Consider the following 19,037-nt stretch of genomic DNA (forward strand, 5'->3'; position numbering starts at 1 on the left):
TTTACAATCAAATCGCCATAGTATGTATCTTGCAAAGGCTAAAAAAAATAGTCTTGGTTCTCAGGCACTGCCCGCATCATCATAAAGTCTGTCGCATGTTTCGTGTTTATTTCCATTTACGAAAATAAAAAAAATATCCTAATACTTAAAAACAAGGCAATCCAATATAGCACGCAGTTACTTCCCTTTACATGCGCACTGCTTATCGTAATGGCGGCAATAGGCGTTGCTTATGTAGGGAGGCATGCTCCCAGGTTGATACACAACTGTTCATTTGGTTACATACTGGTTTGAACAAGCCAAAAAAAAAAAAAAAACAAAAAAAAAACACCCCAAAAAATGCACCAAAAAAACCCACAAAAAACCCCCCCACTGCCTGCCCACAATTTTCAAAAGTCATTGCCTGAGAACCAGTTCTTTTATTTTTTATGCCGGATAAAAGCGCATCCAAATGTTCACATCAATCCTTGACATTACATACATAATTGAAGGCAGCCATAGAGACGGCATGGTTTCCATTCATATTACACGCAACCTAGGATGTCATCATGTTGACCATTACATAAGCAGGGTACATTAGGCAGCTCCTGCAGTGGGGGGTGTACGGTGGATTGCAGTGTGGCTGTTGGGGGGGACTGGCTGTATAACTGGTCGTATCGCACACACAGCCTATGGACATGATAATTGATGGTTGAGTGATGTGATGGATGACGATCTCTGTATTCAACTCTTGCAACCAACATGGGACACGGAAATTACGTCATTTTGGATTTGAGGGATCTGCAAACAGGAAAAACATATCATGAGGCTAAGATGGAAGTTGTCGTTTGAATATTTAAAGCTGCACTCAGCAATATTCCAGCTATATGATGGAGGTCTGTAAATAATCCAGTGATTGACATCATGATCATCGCTCCATGCAATTGGAATACGATGACATGCATCAACCAAGTCAGCCAGCCTGACCACCCGGTCCTGTAAGACGCATTCTCATTAAAATCGGACCTCAGTTCTTGCCTCTGCTAAACAAAGCTCTGAGGACATCCCATTAAGGGTCACGTCAGAATGACCTTTCATCCGACCAATCAGAGCATCGCTTACCAGATTATGAAAGTGACAGTCGGAATGTGTTTACTAATCATGCAACCTCGAAAACTTTAACATGGGGTATTCCGAAAGATAGTTACAGGTTTAACAACTGAATCCATACAATCTAGACCATCTATTGGCTATTCCATAATGTTCTTTTGTTCAGGTTTCAAATTTATAATCGAGAATTTGTCAAAATATGTTTCAAAACGTAGTCGCCAATTTGAAATTGGTGCCGTAAAGCACGAGAAAGCTGCCTTCTGATTGGTCATTCCATTCGTCAGTCAAAGTTCACGCAAGGTCGGTCTGTCATGACCTGTACTGGGAAGTCCTCAGATCTTTGTTTAGCTGTAGGGAGAACTAAGATCTGATTTTAATGAGATTGCGTTTGTCGCCTCTTATGACAAGCCAGTCGCCTTTTTATGGCAAGTATTAGTTGCTGAAGACCTGTTCTTACCCTTGATCTTCACGGGTCTAGAGTCATAATGAAAACAACAACTTTTTCCTTATATATTTAATTGAACGGGTCCTCTTGTTCAAACAAGCTTTGACCCCTACAGGAACATTCAAAACCTCAATTAACATGCAGTAGCTCGAACAAAAAGTGACTCTCACTCATCCACAACCTTCATGTTAACATCCATTCCAAAAACAAACAATTCATGGAGGGAAGCCAACAATAAGGTGACAGTTGAGCCGCGCCATCAGGTGACCCCTGACTGACCTTCTGAGAATGTGTTCTGTGATGGCTGCTGCTGCTGGTTCATCTGAGCTCGGAGCTGGGCCACCAACTCGGGATTCTGCTGTTGCATCTGTGACGCTAGTGCCTGACCCCTACATAAACAAGAAACATGTGTCACACCAGGAAAAATACAGTACAACTCCAACTTCACTATCACACTGCATCACTTGTGACATTGTGACTTGAGATCCTGACGGAATCCTAGTTGGCACTATAGAGAGTGAGTGAGGTGAAATTGGGTTTAACGTCGCGTCCAAGATTATTGCACTTATATAACAACGTGCATGTACGTGTGTGTATTTGTGTGGCTGCTTGTACTAGTCCGGACTGATGCCGATTTATAGTGCTAGCCCACTGAGATACCATGCCGCAGTTTAACATGAATACCCCACTCAGACACAGTATACTAACTCCGAGCCGACCAGTCCTTGTTTTAGACCCTTAATGCCGAGCGCCAGACAGGGTAACAACAAGTACCATCTTCTAACGTCTTTTGGTATCACGCGGCCGGGGATCTAACCCCGGACCTTCCGCTCTCCGGGCGGACGCTCTACCACTAGACCACGGAGGCGGTCAGAGAGTGAGTGAGTGAGTGAGTGAGTGAGTGAGTGAGTGAGTGAGTTTTAATGCTGCTTTGAACAGTATTCCAGTTATATCACAACGTGGCTGCTTGATGTGGGAGGGAGGCCTGAACTGATTTGGTGAAACCCACAAATCCAATGTTCATTTACATTTAGCTAAGCTGTCTTCATAATTAATCTGCTCTTATTGCCTTCATTACCAAAAGGGTGCATTTTCAAAACGTCAGCTTTCGACGCAACAACGACTGAGGTGAGCTACAAACACAACATGTAGGGCCGGTTGTAAAATCATGGCACCTGATGTGAATTTAAAAAAAGAACGAAAAAAAAGAGGCAAATCACAGACTTAATTGTTCTTTCAGTTATATAGAGGTTGTTTCAAAGGTGACAGGTCATTTCACAAACTTAACAACTAATACAATGTAAATTTTTTTGGGACATTTAAATACTTTCCACAAAACAAGAGTTATGACCTTTTTCTCTCTGGAAATGACTTATTGAATCTGGGAAAAATTGATATCCGTAACATAATCGCAAATAATGTGTTCCAGTCGCTGGCATTTTAAGTATGACAAGATTCCAAAACATTGAAAATACACACTGATGACCTGTTTCTGTAGCTGAGATAGGATGGTGGTACAATAGCAGGGACACTGGACTGAACAGCCGTCATAACATGGCAGAGTACTCACGCCTGTAGTAAAGATGACAGACCCTGTTCTGGTGCTTGACCTGGAGCTGGACCTGGAGCTGGGCTTGGTGCTTGACCTTGCCCTCCCATCCCAGGGTCACGTGCCGGGCCGGCTCCTCCCCCGGACAACATCCCGGCCATCCTGTGCAGAACAAGACAGAATACATCCCCAGGGGGGTGAAGGAACATAGCCGTCTTTGTCTACCAGATAGAGTACAGTAAATCTTACATTACCGTATTTTCTTGAGTATAGTGTGCACCCATGTAATTACACCTGACCCCTTCAGCGAAGTCCGGCAAACGAACGGGTCAATTTGAGATAAAAAAAATCACCAGACATGTTGATTTACCATTCATATAGTATTTATTGTTCTGCTAGGCATTGTTTTATATCCAGGATTAAGATTACCTTGTGTATTTTCTCGTAAACTAAGCCGGAAACAGCAATCAGCTGTACACACGTTTTCTTGGAATCGACCAGTGATTCGGTCAAGACATACCTAATGGTATAACTTTACAGGATTTTTTTTATGCAAGGATCAGCAAAAATTGTATCTGAAACTATTTTTTTTATCAGGAATAATATATTCCAATATCTTGTTAATTTAGATGCAGCTTTCACTAAACATGTTTAAAATAATAATAACCCTAAGCGAAGCAGCTGATCGCAATTCCCGGGTATTTTTTTTACATGGAACCAGTCTGACCAGTCACCGTCAAGGCTCATGCGCACAGGATCGCATGATCGCATGATTGTATGATCGCGAGAATTACATGTTGACATAGAAACAAAAACAAATATGACTTTTTAATGAGTCAAAGTATGGCATTTATGATATATGTATCCATTCTCAATCAACTAAAGTTTGTTTCAAGGCGTCAATAGCGGTATTCTGACCGTGGTTGCTGTTAATAACGGTGAGTTGTGCGATCTTCTGATCGCTTCACACATGATTTCGCCGAAATTAATTCAAACAATATTAAAAGGAATTTTGAATAAAATTAATGAAATAAGTTACAAACATTAGTCCAGATATACAAAGAACACTTTTTAAAGCCAGACATCGAATTACATATTTAATTTGCGTACTTCAGTATGGATTTGTTGACATGGTATTTCCGGTGTTTCGTGCTCACGGTAATGTCTTTCCATGGGGGGAAAAAACATCCAAACTCATAATTCGTGTATAATGCGCAAACCCCTTCTACACAGCTGTGTATTTTGGGGAAAAAAAAGCGCACTATACTCAAGAAAATACAGTACTTTGTATATTCATATACTTATCCTAACTCACACTACGTTCAGACGTGACCCATAATGGGATGTCCTCAGATCTTTGTTTAGCAGCAGCGAAAACTAAGATCTGATTTTAATGAGATTGGGATTTAAACTAGGCTCCACTAGATGATGTTACTCTTCACCACAGACGACACTAACCCCTCCACCCCCAATTATTAAAATTATTGGGATAATGTCTGTTGAATAGTATGATAGAGGCTTAAAAAGCCAACTCCGACAATGTGGCGTCTGACATATGACATGGTTAGTGTTAAGATTACATAGATGCTGGTGGAGAGAGGTTACAAAGGTGGTACATACATCTGCTGCATCTGTGGATTAGACATCAGCGACGCCGCCTGCAACACCACAACAACAATTCAGTATACAGCATACATGACAAGCATCAGGGTTATAAGCGATGCATAAATGCAAAGAATGGAAGCATTGATCATCAATCACGCCCATTGATCCACATGATCAATGATTCAGTCCAGGCTCTTAAGTAACAAGAGTTGGCCACTAACGTGCCTATAACCACTGCCCCTGTTGCAGAATTTATGACATAGTTATATCTAAACAAAGCCTACCCTTTTTTAACCGAGGTGGAACTTGTCATGGAAATTGAAAAAGAAAGAAGGGTTTGGAACCAAAGTCCATCTTGTTGCCATGGAAACGTAAAAAATAAAAATTTCTAAAATTTCTAAATAGCAAAAGGTACCAAACGAAACGTGACGGACAGACAGAAGTATGGACGGACCAACGGACGGAGCCCATTTCTATATCCCCGCCAACTTTGTTGGGCGGGGAATAATCATCTAAACATACAGTACAGTACACCATTACATTACTTTACAGGACCATCATATTGCCTGCAAGGACCCTTAAAATTAATTTCTGGGGGTTCCCCCTATCCCCACTTTTGTAAGTCAAGGTTAATCCCTGACAAGCATCCATGTGCTCTACAGACACCTCCGCCGGTACACCACCTCACTAGAAACTAAAAGCAAATGTCTAACCATGCTGTGGTGCCCCCACCTCTTTAGATATAGGTGTAGGGATGGTAGTTCTGATGTATGGTCAATGTTCCACAAATTATTCTTAATGCTGAGGAAGTCTATATTATAGTATGGGAATTATGACAGTTGACGTAAGACTGCATTATGGATCAGGGCTGAACATTAATAAACATTGTGTACACACCTAACCAGGGTTATAAGGCCACGTGTCTGCCAAACTGAAACAATAAAAGGGCGTGTACTCACCATATTGACTAGAGAGGGGTTGTTAAGCATACTCCCGAGATCCATGCCTAGACCACCTGCAGGGCCAGCTCCAAATCCACTCTGAAACATTACAGGTAACCTGTACAGCTGGAGTAATCACAGACTGACCTGTACAGCTGGAGTAATCACAGACTGACCTGTACAGCTGCAGTAATCACAGGCTGACCTGTACAGCTGCAGTAATCACAGGCTGACCTGTACAGCTGCAGTAATCACAGACTGACCTGTACAGCTGCAGTAATCACAGACTGACCTGTACAGCTGCAGTAATCACAGACTGACCTGTACAGATGAAGTAATCACAGACTGACCTGTACAGCTGCAGTAATCACAGACTGACCTGTACAGATGAAGTACTCACATGCTGACCTGTACAGCTGCAGTAATCACAGACTGACCTGTACAGATGAAGTAATCACAGACTGACCTGTACAGCTGCAGTAATCACAGACTGACCTGTACAGCTGCAGTAATCACAGACTGACCTGTACAGCTGCGGTAACCACAGACTGACCTGTACAGCTGTAGTAATCACAGTCTGACCTGTACAGGTGCAGTAATCACAGACTGACCTGTACTGCTGCAGTAATCACAGACTGACCTGTACAGCTGCAGTAATCACAGACCTACCTGTACAGCTGCAGTAATCACAGACCGACCTGTACAGATGCAGTAATCACAGACTGACCTGTACAGCTGCGGTAACCACAGACTGACCTGTACAGCTGTAGTAATCACAGACTGACCTGTACAGATGAAGTAATCACAGACTGACCTGTACAGCTGCAGTAATCACAGACTGACCTGTACAGCTGCGGTAACCACAGACTGACCTGTACAGCTGCAGTAATCACAGACCGACCTGTACAGCTGCAGTAATCACAGACCGACCTGTACAGATGCAGTAATCACAGACTGACCTGTACAGCTGCGGTAACCACAGACTGACCTGTACAGGTGCAGTAATCACAGACTGACCTGTACAGATGAAGTAATCACAGACTGACCTGTACAGCTGCAGTAATCACAGACTGACCTGTACAGCTGCGGTAACCACAGACTGACCTGTACAGCTGTAGTAATCACAGTCTGACCTGTACAGGTGCAGTAATCACAGACTGACCTGTACAGCTGTAGTAATCACAGACTGACCTGTACAGCTGCAGTAATCACAGACTGACCTGTACAGCTGCAGTAATCACAGACTGACCTGTACAGCTGCAGTAATCACAGACCGACCTGTACAGCTGCAGTAATCACAGACCGACCTGTACAGATGCAGTAATCACAGACTGACCTGTACAGCTGCGGTAACCACAGACTGACCTGTACAGCTGCGGTAACCACAGACTGACCTGTACAGGTGCAGTAATCACAGACTGACCTGTACAGATGAAGTAATCACAGACTGACCTGTACAGCTGCAGTAATCACAGACTGACCTGTGCAGATGAAGTACTCACATGCTGACCTGTACAGCTGCAGCAAACACAGACTGACCTGTACAGCTGCTGTAAACACAGACCGACCTGTACAGCTGCAGTAATCACAGACTGACCTGTACAGCTGCAGTAATCACAGACCGACCTGTACAGCTGCAGTAATCACAGACTGACCTGTACAGCTGCGGTAACCACAGACTGACCTGTACAGGTGCAGTAATCACAGACTGACCTGTACAGCTGCAGTAATCACAGACCGACCTGTACAGATGCAGTAATCACAGACTGACCTGTACAGCTGCAGTAATCACAGACCGACTTGTACAGCTGCAGTAATCACATATAACCAGTACAGCTGCAGTAATCACAGACTGATATGTACATGATTCCCAAGGGCTAAACCCTTTTGTAATCTTTGTTGGGCTTATGAAGATGACTGACAAGTTTGGAGTGACAGAGATGGCATCACTTTGAAGAAAGAGTTTTGACACAAGTGTCACTAATGGTTCCTACTGGAGCACAACTCACTCCGACAGCGGCCTCCTTGAGCTTGGTCTCTGCGATCTCCAGGTTATTCTGGTAACTCTGATTGTCAGGGTCCAACTCTAGGGCCTTGCGGTAGCATTCACGCGCTCCTTCGTGGTCGTTGAGGGCTGTGTAGGCGATTCTGCATACATAACATAAACACATTGATGGAACAAGTTTCAGGTGATATGCAGACTAAAATCCAGCTTCTAGAAATTCAAAACCCTAGCCTGTGTCCTAATTTCTGCTTCCAGAGTATATGAATTGGGACGTAAATGGCTACAAGCACCATGATGAAAGGATGAAGCAACTACAGCAACTTTTCTCATTTGTTTGGATACAGAACGTAACTTCTCGGACTTGTTCAGCTAATGAGTGACGATCGTTAGTGCTCATCAATATTTGGCTGTCTAATGTGTCCCAGGCGTTACATATCATCATCAACATATAGCTACCCTAGTCTTCCATAGGCCTTGCTGTATCCTGGGTCTATATTGAGAGCCCGGTTGCAGTCCTCTATAGCCAGCTGGTGTTTGTCAAGTTTACTGTATGCTGCGGCTCTGGAAAACACAAAACAAAGAACTGTCATACACCTGGAATAGAAACTAACATTGTTTGTTTGTTTGTTTGTTTGTTTGTTTGTTTGAAAAACGATCAACCAAGTACCAGGTCTCTTATGGCCAGCATAGGTTGCTGGGACAATTCTAACCCAGAATGTACCACTACCATGTACTTTCTGGGCCAAGTATTGTAATCCTGCTTCGGGTACTAGATATTTTAAAGAACCATGTATGTTACTACCGACAGATTAGGCTTCTTCTCCTTGTATGCTGCTTGCAATGGCAGGAGACTACTTATAAACCTATTCATTGGGATCGCTATTAAGTAAGAGACTTCTTTCTATAGGCATTAAAACCTATTGTGAGGTTTTACTTTCCAGTCGGGTTAAATCTCATAAACATGGACGTTGTAATGTCCCTGGGATTTTATATAATATCCTGGGTATTTTATTAATGTAACTTCCGTTCAGATTGTAACATGTAATGAAATGTAAAATCAAATGACAAATGTTTTCTTTATATTTCCGAGGATCGAACTCGCAACCCTCATATCTGTAGCCCAGTGAGCGTACCACGAGGCTACAGAGGTGTTGATAAGCCTCACTGGTTTTTAGAATGTCCTTTTCAAGATCCGTACGCCAGCAACAGATATTTTATGCACGTTTCCTAAGGTTCATGGAAAGTATGTTCGAAAAATAAAAATGTTGATAAATGTTGTTTTAAGTTTCTTTTTTCGGTTTATAAGTATGGAAAAACACTTTCCCTCGGTTTTGGTAGACAGAGCATGCCCTGGGGGTCGGGAAAAAATGCAGGGGCTTCGCCCTCTTGGTTTTGACTCAAATACATCTAATACATAGACTAGATGAATCATAGCCGAAACCAGGTTTTTGATTATTGTAGTTGTAAGTTATATCTATTCAATTTTTCTACTCTCTCAAAGATAGAACAACCAGGACACGTAGAAATAAATTCAAAATTTATTTTCTATTTGTGTTTTTTGGCTCCAGTCGGTTAAATTCAAATGGCTGTAACCATGGTAACCCAAAAATGATCAACATTGAGCATGTTGAGACAGGAAAACATTAGCGTAACCATGACTACTTGTATGTTTGTTGTTTGATGCCACACTACATCATGTGCAATATCCTACATCATGTCAGTCTCTATATAATCAAGTCCCACCAGCCAAACCAGCAACGGAACTACGTTGTTTGTGAACAATGATACACAAGTCACCGAGTCTCATCACCTGATCCAGTGACTCTACACACAAGGAAGTATCTCCGATGAATTACCTGTTACAAAAATATACAGCATTTTTGCAGTCAATCTTGATAGCCTTTGAATAGCACTCCAGTGCGTCGGAGAACTTGTCCGTCTTCATGAAGTCGTTACCTGAAACCAGGGAGAGACTCAACACTACTTTTTGTTCCCCCAAAAAGAAACTATTTCATATTTCAACAATAGTATTTGACAGAACTTGATTGTTAATAAGGTCTAAATTATAGGCACATGAGAAATATTTCCTAATACTAATGCCCGTAAAGTTTTTTCAACATCTGCTGGTGGGTCCATTCTTTGTTCTCGAATCTGTCAATGTCGTGTAACACCATCCACTCAATTATCTCTGTGGTACTACGGTATCTTTATTCTATGATGATACATACCCTGGACCCATCAATCTCATTAACATCAGACCTCAGTTCTCGCTACCGCTAAACAAAGATCTGAGGACATCCCATTACGGGTCACGTCAGACCAACCTTGCGCAAATTTTGATCGACCAGTGGAATGACCAATCAGAAGGCAGCTTTCTCGTGCTTTACGGCACTAATTTCAAATTGGCGACTAGGCTTCAAAACCTATTTTGACAAATTCTCGATTACAAATTTGAAACCTGAACAAAAGAACATTCGGGAATGGCTAATAGATGGTCTAGATTGTATGGATACAGTCGTTAATCCCTAAACTATCGTTCGGAGTTAAAGTTTTCGAGGCTGCATGATAAAAAATCTGACTGTCACTTTCATAATCTGGTAAGTGATGCTCTGATTGGTCAGATGAATGGTCATCGACCAGTGGATGGGATGTCCAGATCTTTGTTTAGCTGTAGCGAGAAGTGAGGTCTGATTTTAATGAGATTGTGAACCCATCTGCTAAGCTTTCGTCTGAAAAAGACATCACCATCAGATCTCTCATATCATTAACTCAGCACAGAATATTTCTCGTTAATGTGTGTGATTTGACTGGACTGCTATATTTAGCATCATGTCATAGTGAGTGAGTGAGTGAGTTGGGTTTAACGCCGCTTTTAACAGTATTCCAGTCATATCACGGCGTGTCAGCTTAATGTTGGAGGAAAGCCCCAAGTGATGCAGGTCTAAGACGTTTACCACTTCGGTGAAACCCACGAGCACTGGTATGGTGCTGACAAACCTAGAAACATAATCGGGGCAAACCGGGATTCGAACCCATAATCATAGGTTTCTGGCGTGCCAAGGGACGCAACTCTGCACAGCGAATCGTGGCGCCTCAGACGACTGGGCCACCCGTGCCCCCGCATCATGTCATAAGAACAAGACCTGTTTAGAGTCTGTTGTAGTGAATGGTCCAGCGTAGTTGTCCTGACGACATGGGGATGTGCTACACAGGACAATGAAGGGTGTATTACACAGAGCTACTTACCTTTGTTTTTCAATCTCTCTGCCTCTTCCTTTTCCTGTGGAGTTGGTTCATGCAAAGACATGCTGGCAAAATCTGAGTCAGGCTGGAATCAAATAGGAAATAAACCAATCTCATTAAAATCAGACCTCAGTTCTCACTACTGCTAAACAAAGATCTGAGGACATCCCATTAGGGGTCACGTCAGAACGACCTTTCATCCGACCAATCAGAGCATCGCTTACCAGATTATTTGCGTAAAATACCCCACAAAAATATTTAAAACCCAATTACTTTCAATAAACTTGCAAACAGAAACGCATGCATTAAATGAAAACCTCAAATGTATAAAATCAGCATGCGTACAAAGGAGCTCATTTCCGAAACACAATTACAAGCTGATTTACTTTCTGGGTTAAGCCTATATATTTAGAACAGTTATCATGGTTACATACATCTAAACGTTATTTTATTTTTAAAAATCTTAAAATGGTCACTCTTTTTGGGGAAAAACACAATATAGTTATGAATAGATGAGTGAAAAAATATTGGTTACTCAATGAAAATAGAAACCCTAGAGTAAAAACTCAATTGCTCAAAAAGTTATCTGGAGCTCTGTTAACAGTCACGTCTCGACCTGGCACACCAGTGTCAAACCCCAAAGCAACAACCCACCCCACTGGGAGCACGACTGCACATAGTCTTCATGTCATCAACTACTCCACCCCATTTAGTTGGCTTTTATGACCAGCAATGGGGTGCTGAGGACCAAACTAGGTTCACAATTTGTTTGTTGTTTAACGCCGCACTCAATAATTGTCCAGCTAAATGACGTGGGTCTGTAAATAATCGTGCCTGAACCAGACAATCCAGTAATATCATGAGTATCAATCCACGCAATTGGGATCGATGACATGCATCAACCATGTCAACACTCTGACCACCTGATTCCGTCAGTCGCATCTTATGACAAGCACTGTCGCCTGTTACAGCAAGCATGGGTTGCTGAAGACCTATTCAGAGCTCCAGATAAGCTTTTGGTGTTGTGGGTATTTTACCCATGCATTTGAAAATCATTGGGTATCAGAATTCTATCTCAGTATTCAAATTTCTGTTACCCACTAGTTTTTACACATGTGGGTATTTAAGTTAAATATTTATAAACACTATTCATCTAGTCCCTGCAAACTGGTGTCGTGTGGGTTCCAGAGCTTTATAGGACTCAAAAATACCACGATACTTCCACAAGAAAGTGTGATGGCAAATGATCATGATGTAACTGTCATCGTGGAGTTGAGCAAGGTTGATGGAATGCCCGTTTATAATTTCAAAATAAGTTGCTGATTTGCTAATCGAATACCCAGGGTTACTTCACAATATTTTGATGATACGCACAAGTTTTAATTTTGTAGCATATCTGTAATGTTCGTTGCGTATTTGATACGCTTGAATTTTATTTTACTGCATATTTCTGTGTTCTGATGTGTATTTTACGCAGATACGCAGCTGATCTGGAGCTCTGCCTATTGTAACCCATGTTCACAATAATGTAAAACCTATACAGATTATGGTGAACAAATCTAAGTGAGAATATGAATGTACTCTTCTGGAATTTGACAGACCAACATGTCATTTTCGTTAGAGGAAACTTTTCTCACTATTCAACAGCTACTGTGATCCCTCTCTCCAGTGTCTCTCATAAGAAGTATGGTGACTGCCTTTCCTACATAACCAGCTCACTGAGGCACTGATCGATAACAAACATGTGGCCTATGTCGTCTGAGAGTCAAAGACTATGAAACATTGTGACTTACCTCGCAATTGAGCTGGGAGTTGAAGATGTCTAGGAGGTTTTTGCTCACGCTGTATTTGGCGGCCATGTCCTGACTGCGCGTGTTCAGGTTGTAGGCGGACTCGAGACACTGGATGGCAACTGTGTAAACAAGAGCACCAATACAATGCGATGTTCCGCTGATCAACAATATGTTTATGTGTGTGCTTCTTGCTTAAAGCCATGCTAAGCAATATTCCAGCTGTATGATGGCAGCATGTACATTCCTGACATTGGGAACAACGATCCATGTCGTCAGGGAACGATGACACACTCAACCAAACACCGAGCCTGACCATGTAATCCATTAAGTCGCCTCTTACAACAACCATGGGGAACCAATTCTCACCTGAAATTCCAAGTAAGGGGTTAGGGAGGGAAGGTCTTAGCCATGGCACCGCTTTGAACATTATTTCAGTTATATCACAGAATCTCTGCTTTAAGTGGTTCAGTTGGTTAGTTGGTTTGTTGTTTAACGCCGCACTCAGCAGTATTCCAGCTATATGACGGCGGTCTGTAAATGATCGAGTCTGGACCAGACAATCCAGAGATTAATATCATGAGCATCGATCCACGCAATTGGGATACAATGACATGCATCAACCAATTCAGTGAGGCTGACCACCCGATCCCGTTAGTCGCCTTTTACGGCAAGCATGGGTTGCTGAAGACCTATTCTACCCCAGAACCTTCACAGGGCTTAAGTGGATAGGAAGCCCAAAGCTGTGAACTTTGTGGAACAGAATCCCTGCAGAAGGCCTATGTAGCTGAGAAGTCTGGTATACCTACCCTCCACGCTTTCCACGGCATCGTCACTCAGCGACCCTGCCGTCTTCTGGTCCTCCAGAAACTTCAGGATGGAATAAACCAACTTCTTGACGTCTGCCATTTTTAACGATGTTTGCGACAACCTGCAGACATAGGAACAATTTTGTTGTGTCTTACCATTTCATATATGAGGTGAGGTGAAATTGGTTTTAACTTCGCGTCTAAGATTATTGCACCTATATAGCGACGTGCATGCACGTGAGTGTGTATGTGTGTGTGTGTGTGTGTGTGTGTGTGTGTGTGTGTGTGGCTGCTTGTACTAGTCCGGACTGATGCCGATTTATAGTGTCAGCCCACTGAGATACCATGCCGCAGTTTAACGTGAATACCCCACTTAGACACAGTATACTGACTCCCGAGTCGACAGTCCTTGCTTTAGCTCCTTAATGCCGAGCGCCAGACAGAGTAACAACAAGTACCATCTTTTAACGTCTTTTGGTATGACGCGGCCGGGGATCGAACCCCGGACCTTCTGCTCTCCGGGTGGACGCTCTACCACTAGACCACGGAGGCGGTCCATTTCATATATGAAGTTATGTCTATAATGATGACTGAACAACCCAGAGCTTTCTGCGCAACTAACCAACTTGGATCATAAATCCATCTACTCCAATCACAGGGACTGGGGATTCAAACTCCCATTACATGACTTACAGGACATAAAGTCAGCATTGTGCTTTAAGAAAATATTTCTTACTTGAGTCAAATAACGTGATTTAAGTCCTGAAAGCATAAAAAAAGTTTTGTTTTTTAGGGAATATTTATCCAGGTTATGTCTCTGAATCAAACAAAGGTTTGATCACCCAAAACCAAAAAGAGATAAACCTAGATAATCAAATGACTATTTTGATAAACACAAACGCTGACATTTTGAAACATTGACAACATATTACTACATGAACATGATTGCCAGAAATTAATCAATTGGAAACAATCACCTATACTTTTCTAAAGTGTTCAGCTTTAAATGCCAAGCAGATAACCTTTAAATGCCGAGACAATCTCATCAAAACCAGACCTTGGTTCTCGCTACCACTAAACAAAGATCTGAAGACATCCCATTAGGGGTCACGTCAGAACGACCTTTCATCCGACCAATCAGAACGTTGCTTACCAGATCATGAAAGTGACAGTCGGAATGTGATTTCTACTCATACAACCTCGAAAACTTTAACACGGGGTATTCCGAACGATAGTTACGGGTTTAATGACTGAATCCATACAATCTAGACCATCTATTAGCAATTCCAGAATGTTCTTTTGTTTAGGTTTCAAATTTGTAATCGAGAATTTGTCAAAATAAGTTTCGAAGCGTAGTTGCCAATTAGCACGAGAAAGCTGCCTTCTGATTGGTCATTCCATTGGTCGGTCAATGTTCGCGCAAGGTCGGTCTGACGTGACCCGTAATGGGATATCCTCAGATCTTTGTTTAGCGGTAGAGAGAACTAAGATCTGATTTTAATGAGATTGATGCCAAGATAACAAGAGTATGATAATTATTGCCATGCTTCAACTTATGACAGATGCTTCCATGCAATACATTTCATGTAAATTTTAACATGACTTCATTTTTTTGATTAGCTGACACCTTCATTCTGTTGTGCAAATACCAACATGGCCAAGGAACTTTCTGTGATTCCAAATCCCTCATGACTCTCTAATATTCTCTCCTCTTCGCTCCATGATTTGTTTGTTTGTTTGTTTGTTATTTAACGCTGCACTCAGCAATGTTCCAGCTATTTGACAGCCGCCTGTAAATAATCGAGTCTGGAACAGACAATCCAGTGATTGACATCATGTGCATCGATCCTCGCAATTGGGATACGATGACATGCATCAACCAAGCCACAGCCTGACCACACAATCCTGTTAGTCGCCTGTCACGACAAGCATAGTCGCCTTTTATGGCAAGCATGGGTTGCTGAAGACCTATTTTTAACCCAGATCTTCACGGGTCCCTCTGTCCATGAAGTTCATAGAAGTTTATCATGATCATCTTCTTCATCATAGCTGAAGATCTTGAGTTAACTGATGACTGGGTGCTTAAGTTCCAGTGAAGAACCTGAGCATGAACTCGGTGGAACATGGCTTCAGGTGTAGCTTAGAGCACTCTGATATGGTGTCTGTCACTGTCCAACCATTGAAATGGTTTGGCAGTGTCTTCAGCATGATTTTCAACGATTAGACACCTGGGCAGAGTTCCTCAAAGCAATCTTAGCGCTACGATGATCGCAACCCTATGTTAAAGAATGGGACTTGCGATTACCTTAGCGCTAAGATCGCTTTGAGCAACGGGGCCCAGGGTCTGTGTGCCCTAACCTACTTAAACCAAGGCCAACTTCCATTCAAAGAATCCTAGTGCCCATAAAATGCCTAAATAATATTGTTCTGATCTTTCTATAAAAAGATATTCAATAACTCTATGCTCAGCTGTGAGACCATTGTGTGAGTCAGCCCTGTGTGATGCATGCGAAACGTTTTCCAGGAATCTTTCTTTCTTCTTTCCCTTGGCATGCATACAATTCATATGGAACCACACATTTATCAATCAACAAAACTTACACAGAATATTAATTGCCAGTGCTGATGGGGCAATTACAACAAAAATAGCCCTGATCAAGTTAAGAGTAATTTCTTTTCTATCTGTTTTTGTTCCTTTGAACGTAAATCTACCAAATCAAAACTTTGTACAATGATTAGAATATTGTAAAACATACTGCATAAAACACACATTTCACTGTTCACTGTTTCACAAAGTATTCGTCCTTATGTAAGGAAATACTTAGTTCTCAATTTCATAACATTTCTTCCATGTCGCCATGTCAGAAGACACTCACACTAGTCTTAGGTGTGGTCTTTGAGGTTTCAAATCCTGCTGGCGATACAATTTTCTTCGTGAAACTTGTTTTATCATCAATGTAGTAGTGCAAAGTGGTGTTTAAACAACAATTTAGTTAGTTAATGAACGGTCAACCTGGTCAAAAACAAAGGAGCCATGGTTTAATGAATTTTACCTGTATATGCTACTGCAGTAAGAGATTGGGTCGTGTATAATGCTGCTTTGAACAGTATCACAGCGTGTCAGCTTAATTTGTGTGGAAAGCCAAAAGTGATGCATGTCATAGGCATTTATCACCTTAGTGAAACTCACAAGCACAGGTATTGTGCTGACAAACCGCAGTGTTCCCACTGGCTTTTAAACTGCCAGTCCCAATGGACTGAAAACTATATAAATTACCAGTCCCATCCAATTTAGTCAGTCCCAACTTTGGACAAATACATATTGTATGAAAATAACCTGGTTTTAATTTTTTCAACATCAATTTCAATGCAGAGTGCTTTAATGGCTGATAAATTCAGTGACATCATTTCAGAAGTAACTTCTTTTGACCTATACATCATCCACACAAAGTTCGATCACAATTTTCACTTCAAATAGATATTTACCCTCGAACAAAGCGAAATATAATTTCCTTGTTCTTAGAATAGACAACAGGAAACCCTGATGATAACAGACAAGCTGACTTCATTTCAAAGTATAATTTTTTTACTATTGACGAATGTTCTGTTCAACAACAAAGATTACAAGATACCTTATTTGATATTTTTATTTTTATATTAGTCACAGGAATTACGGGTCAAAGTCTAATTTTACCAGTCAAAAACTGGCAATTACCAGTAAACAGGAAAATACCGAAACTATGATTCATTATTATTCTAATAACTCTGACCAAATCATCAATGTACCAGTTTCACACAGATCACTACTCCACTGGTTAGAATGTCAAGAGCAATCCTGAAAATGGGAAACAAACACAAGATGCTTGTGTGAACAATGCTTGAAGAACCAGGCAAAAACTGGAATTCATGAACAAATGCTGGCAAAGTTACTGTAAGGTTTGCTCAGAACTATCTGACCTACAGACAAGGCAATTCTAGTGTTCAGAGTACTATTACTGATTAATATCAGTGTTCATAAGTGTAAGCAAGACTGAGTGCCAAAGAACTATACCATACAGACTCTTGACAAGTTGTCTGGTTCATTCACATTGAGAACTGCGATAAAGTGTTTCTTTGGCTTCTTATGAGTATAGTATTTATAACACTGTAGTTATTAAATGGGATCGTATCGAAGTTTTTCCTGTTCTTTTTGTTCAATCAACATCACTCTCGCAATATATAAGGATCCTGAGTGGAACAATATTTGTCTGTAGAATTGGTTGATTTGTATCTTTATAATAATTAGGGGTAACTTGTCTACGAACGGAATTGATTAATAAAACTCTGTCTAAATGCAACTGATAGGTGTCCACTAGACAATGTACGATGTCAAGGCTTACTCATGGTTTACATACTTGACCATGTGACTGGGTCAGTTTCACTGTCTTTTCCATCAACGCTATTAGAGACATCACAGACATATACTAACACAACAAGCAATAACAAAATACAATACTGCCAACGCAACTAATAAATGTAATAAGTGGTTTTTTACCCTAGACAATTCCAAATTCTCAGGTTTAGTGCAGGTAAAGATGCCGGAAGTGAACTTGTGGGTACGTGTTGTAAAGTTGTTGTCGCAAATGCATTATTTCTGATATTGGATCAGCTGATATGAATAAAATATACAAGTGAATTGCGACAACTAATAGTGGTTAGGGTATTTCTGGGTGTTGCATATTATATCAGTTTGAAATGTTGATCGAATTGAATGTGGTAAATAAAATTACAGGGAGGTAACTCTGATGGCACGCGTTCAACAACTTTGTAACATATTCCTTAACACTAGCTTTATTAAAAAACGGCAGTGAAACATCTCTCGATTGTGTACAAATGAGACTAAATAATCACCGTTCTAAAATATATTACTGGAATGATGTCGAATAAGTCGTTGTTAACTGTATGTCTGAAATGTCTATAAAGTAGAGACTATTATTCGGACATGATGTAAGAAGATAATAGTGAGTAAATGTTTTCGTTTCTTCATGACAGACCAAGTCCAGAAGAAATTGAATAAGTTATGGGTTGTTTGCAATTGTTTGCAATATGCTCTACTCCGCAACCAAAAAATAACTGAGTACAGCGTGAAGATCTTATTTTTTGACAGGGGTGGTGTGGTAGACGTGTGGTGAAGGTATTCGCTCGTTACAGTGCTTGACTATTGCTAAAAGCGTCGCGTAACCATACTCTCAAGTATTGTGAGTGAGTGAGTAAGGTTTTACGCCGCTTTTAGCAATATTCCAGCAATATCACGGCGGGAGACACCAGAAATGGGCTTCACACAATGTACCCATGTCGGGAATCGAACCTGGGTTTTCGGCGTGACGAGCGAACGCTTTAACCACTAGGCTACCCGACCGCCCCTCAAGTATTGTGTCGTCCGTTCATATTACGTCAACATAAAATGTCTGTTTTATGTGAACAATCAATGTCTGCATGATCATGTCCACTTAATTACGCATGCATCTATGACGGCAATGGTGTCTGTATTAGGCCGCCTCCGTGGTCTAGTGGTAGAGCGT

The 19,037-nt window shown here is 41.3% G+C and overlaps 1 protein-coding gene across 1 annotated transcript; it reads right to left on the bottom strand.

Annotated features, from left to right (window-relative positions):
* Positions 1 to 315: 315 nt before the first annotated feature.
* LOC139478592 (small glutamine-rich tetratricopeptide repeat-containing protein alpha-like) lies at positions 316 to 18,070 on the bottom strand. The gene is made up of 12 exons (XM_071261137.1): positions 18,011 to 18,070; positions 13,477 to 13,598; positions 12,671 to 12,789; positions 10,881 to 10,962; positions 9,491 to 9,590; positions 8,091 to 8,195; positions 7,639 to 7,777; positions 5,648 to 5,728; positions 4,704 to 4,741; positions 3,105 to 3,245; positions 1,814 to 1,923; positions 316 to 780 (listed from the first exon to the last, which is right to left on the bottom strand). Exons 2-12 carry the CDS (start codon positions 13,574 to 13,576, stop codon positions 761 to 763), a joined length of 1,035 nt encoding a protein of 344 aa, XP_071117238.1. The 5' UTR covers positions 13,577 to 13,598; positions 18,011 to 18,070; the 3' UTR covers positions 316 to 760.
* Between the last annotated feature and the right edge of the window lie 967 nt (positions 18,071 to 19,037).

Source organism: Haliotis cracherodii, unplaced genomic scaffold, assembly GCF_022045235.1.
Source record: "Haliotis cracherodii isolate W230 unplaced genomic scaffold, xgHalCrac1.p SCAF_4, whole genome shotgun sequence".
Lineage (NCBI taxonomy): Eukaryota > Metazoa > Mollusca > Gastropoda > Lepetellida > Haliotidae > Haliotis > Haliotis cracherodii.

Bases quoted from the DNA above. Each gene is read 5' to 3' on its own strand.
- LOC139478592 (XM_071261137.1), bottom strand. From the start codon at position 13,576: ATGGCAGACGTCAAGAAGTTGGTTTATTCCATCCTGAAGTTTCTGGAG. The intron at 10,963-12,670 runs GTAAGTCACAAT...ATTTGATTCCAG, and splicing joins ACTCCCAGCTCAATTGCGAG to CCTGACTCAGATTTTGCCAG. The intron at 7,778-8,090 runs GTAGCTATATGT...TTATGTATGCAG, and splicing joins AAGGCCTATGGAAGACTAGG to AATCGCCTACACAGCCCTCA.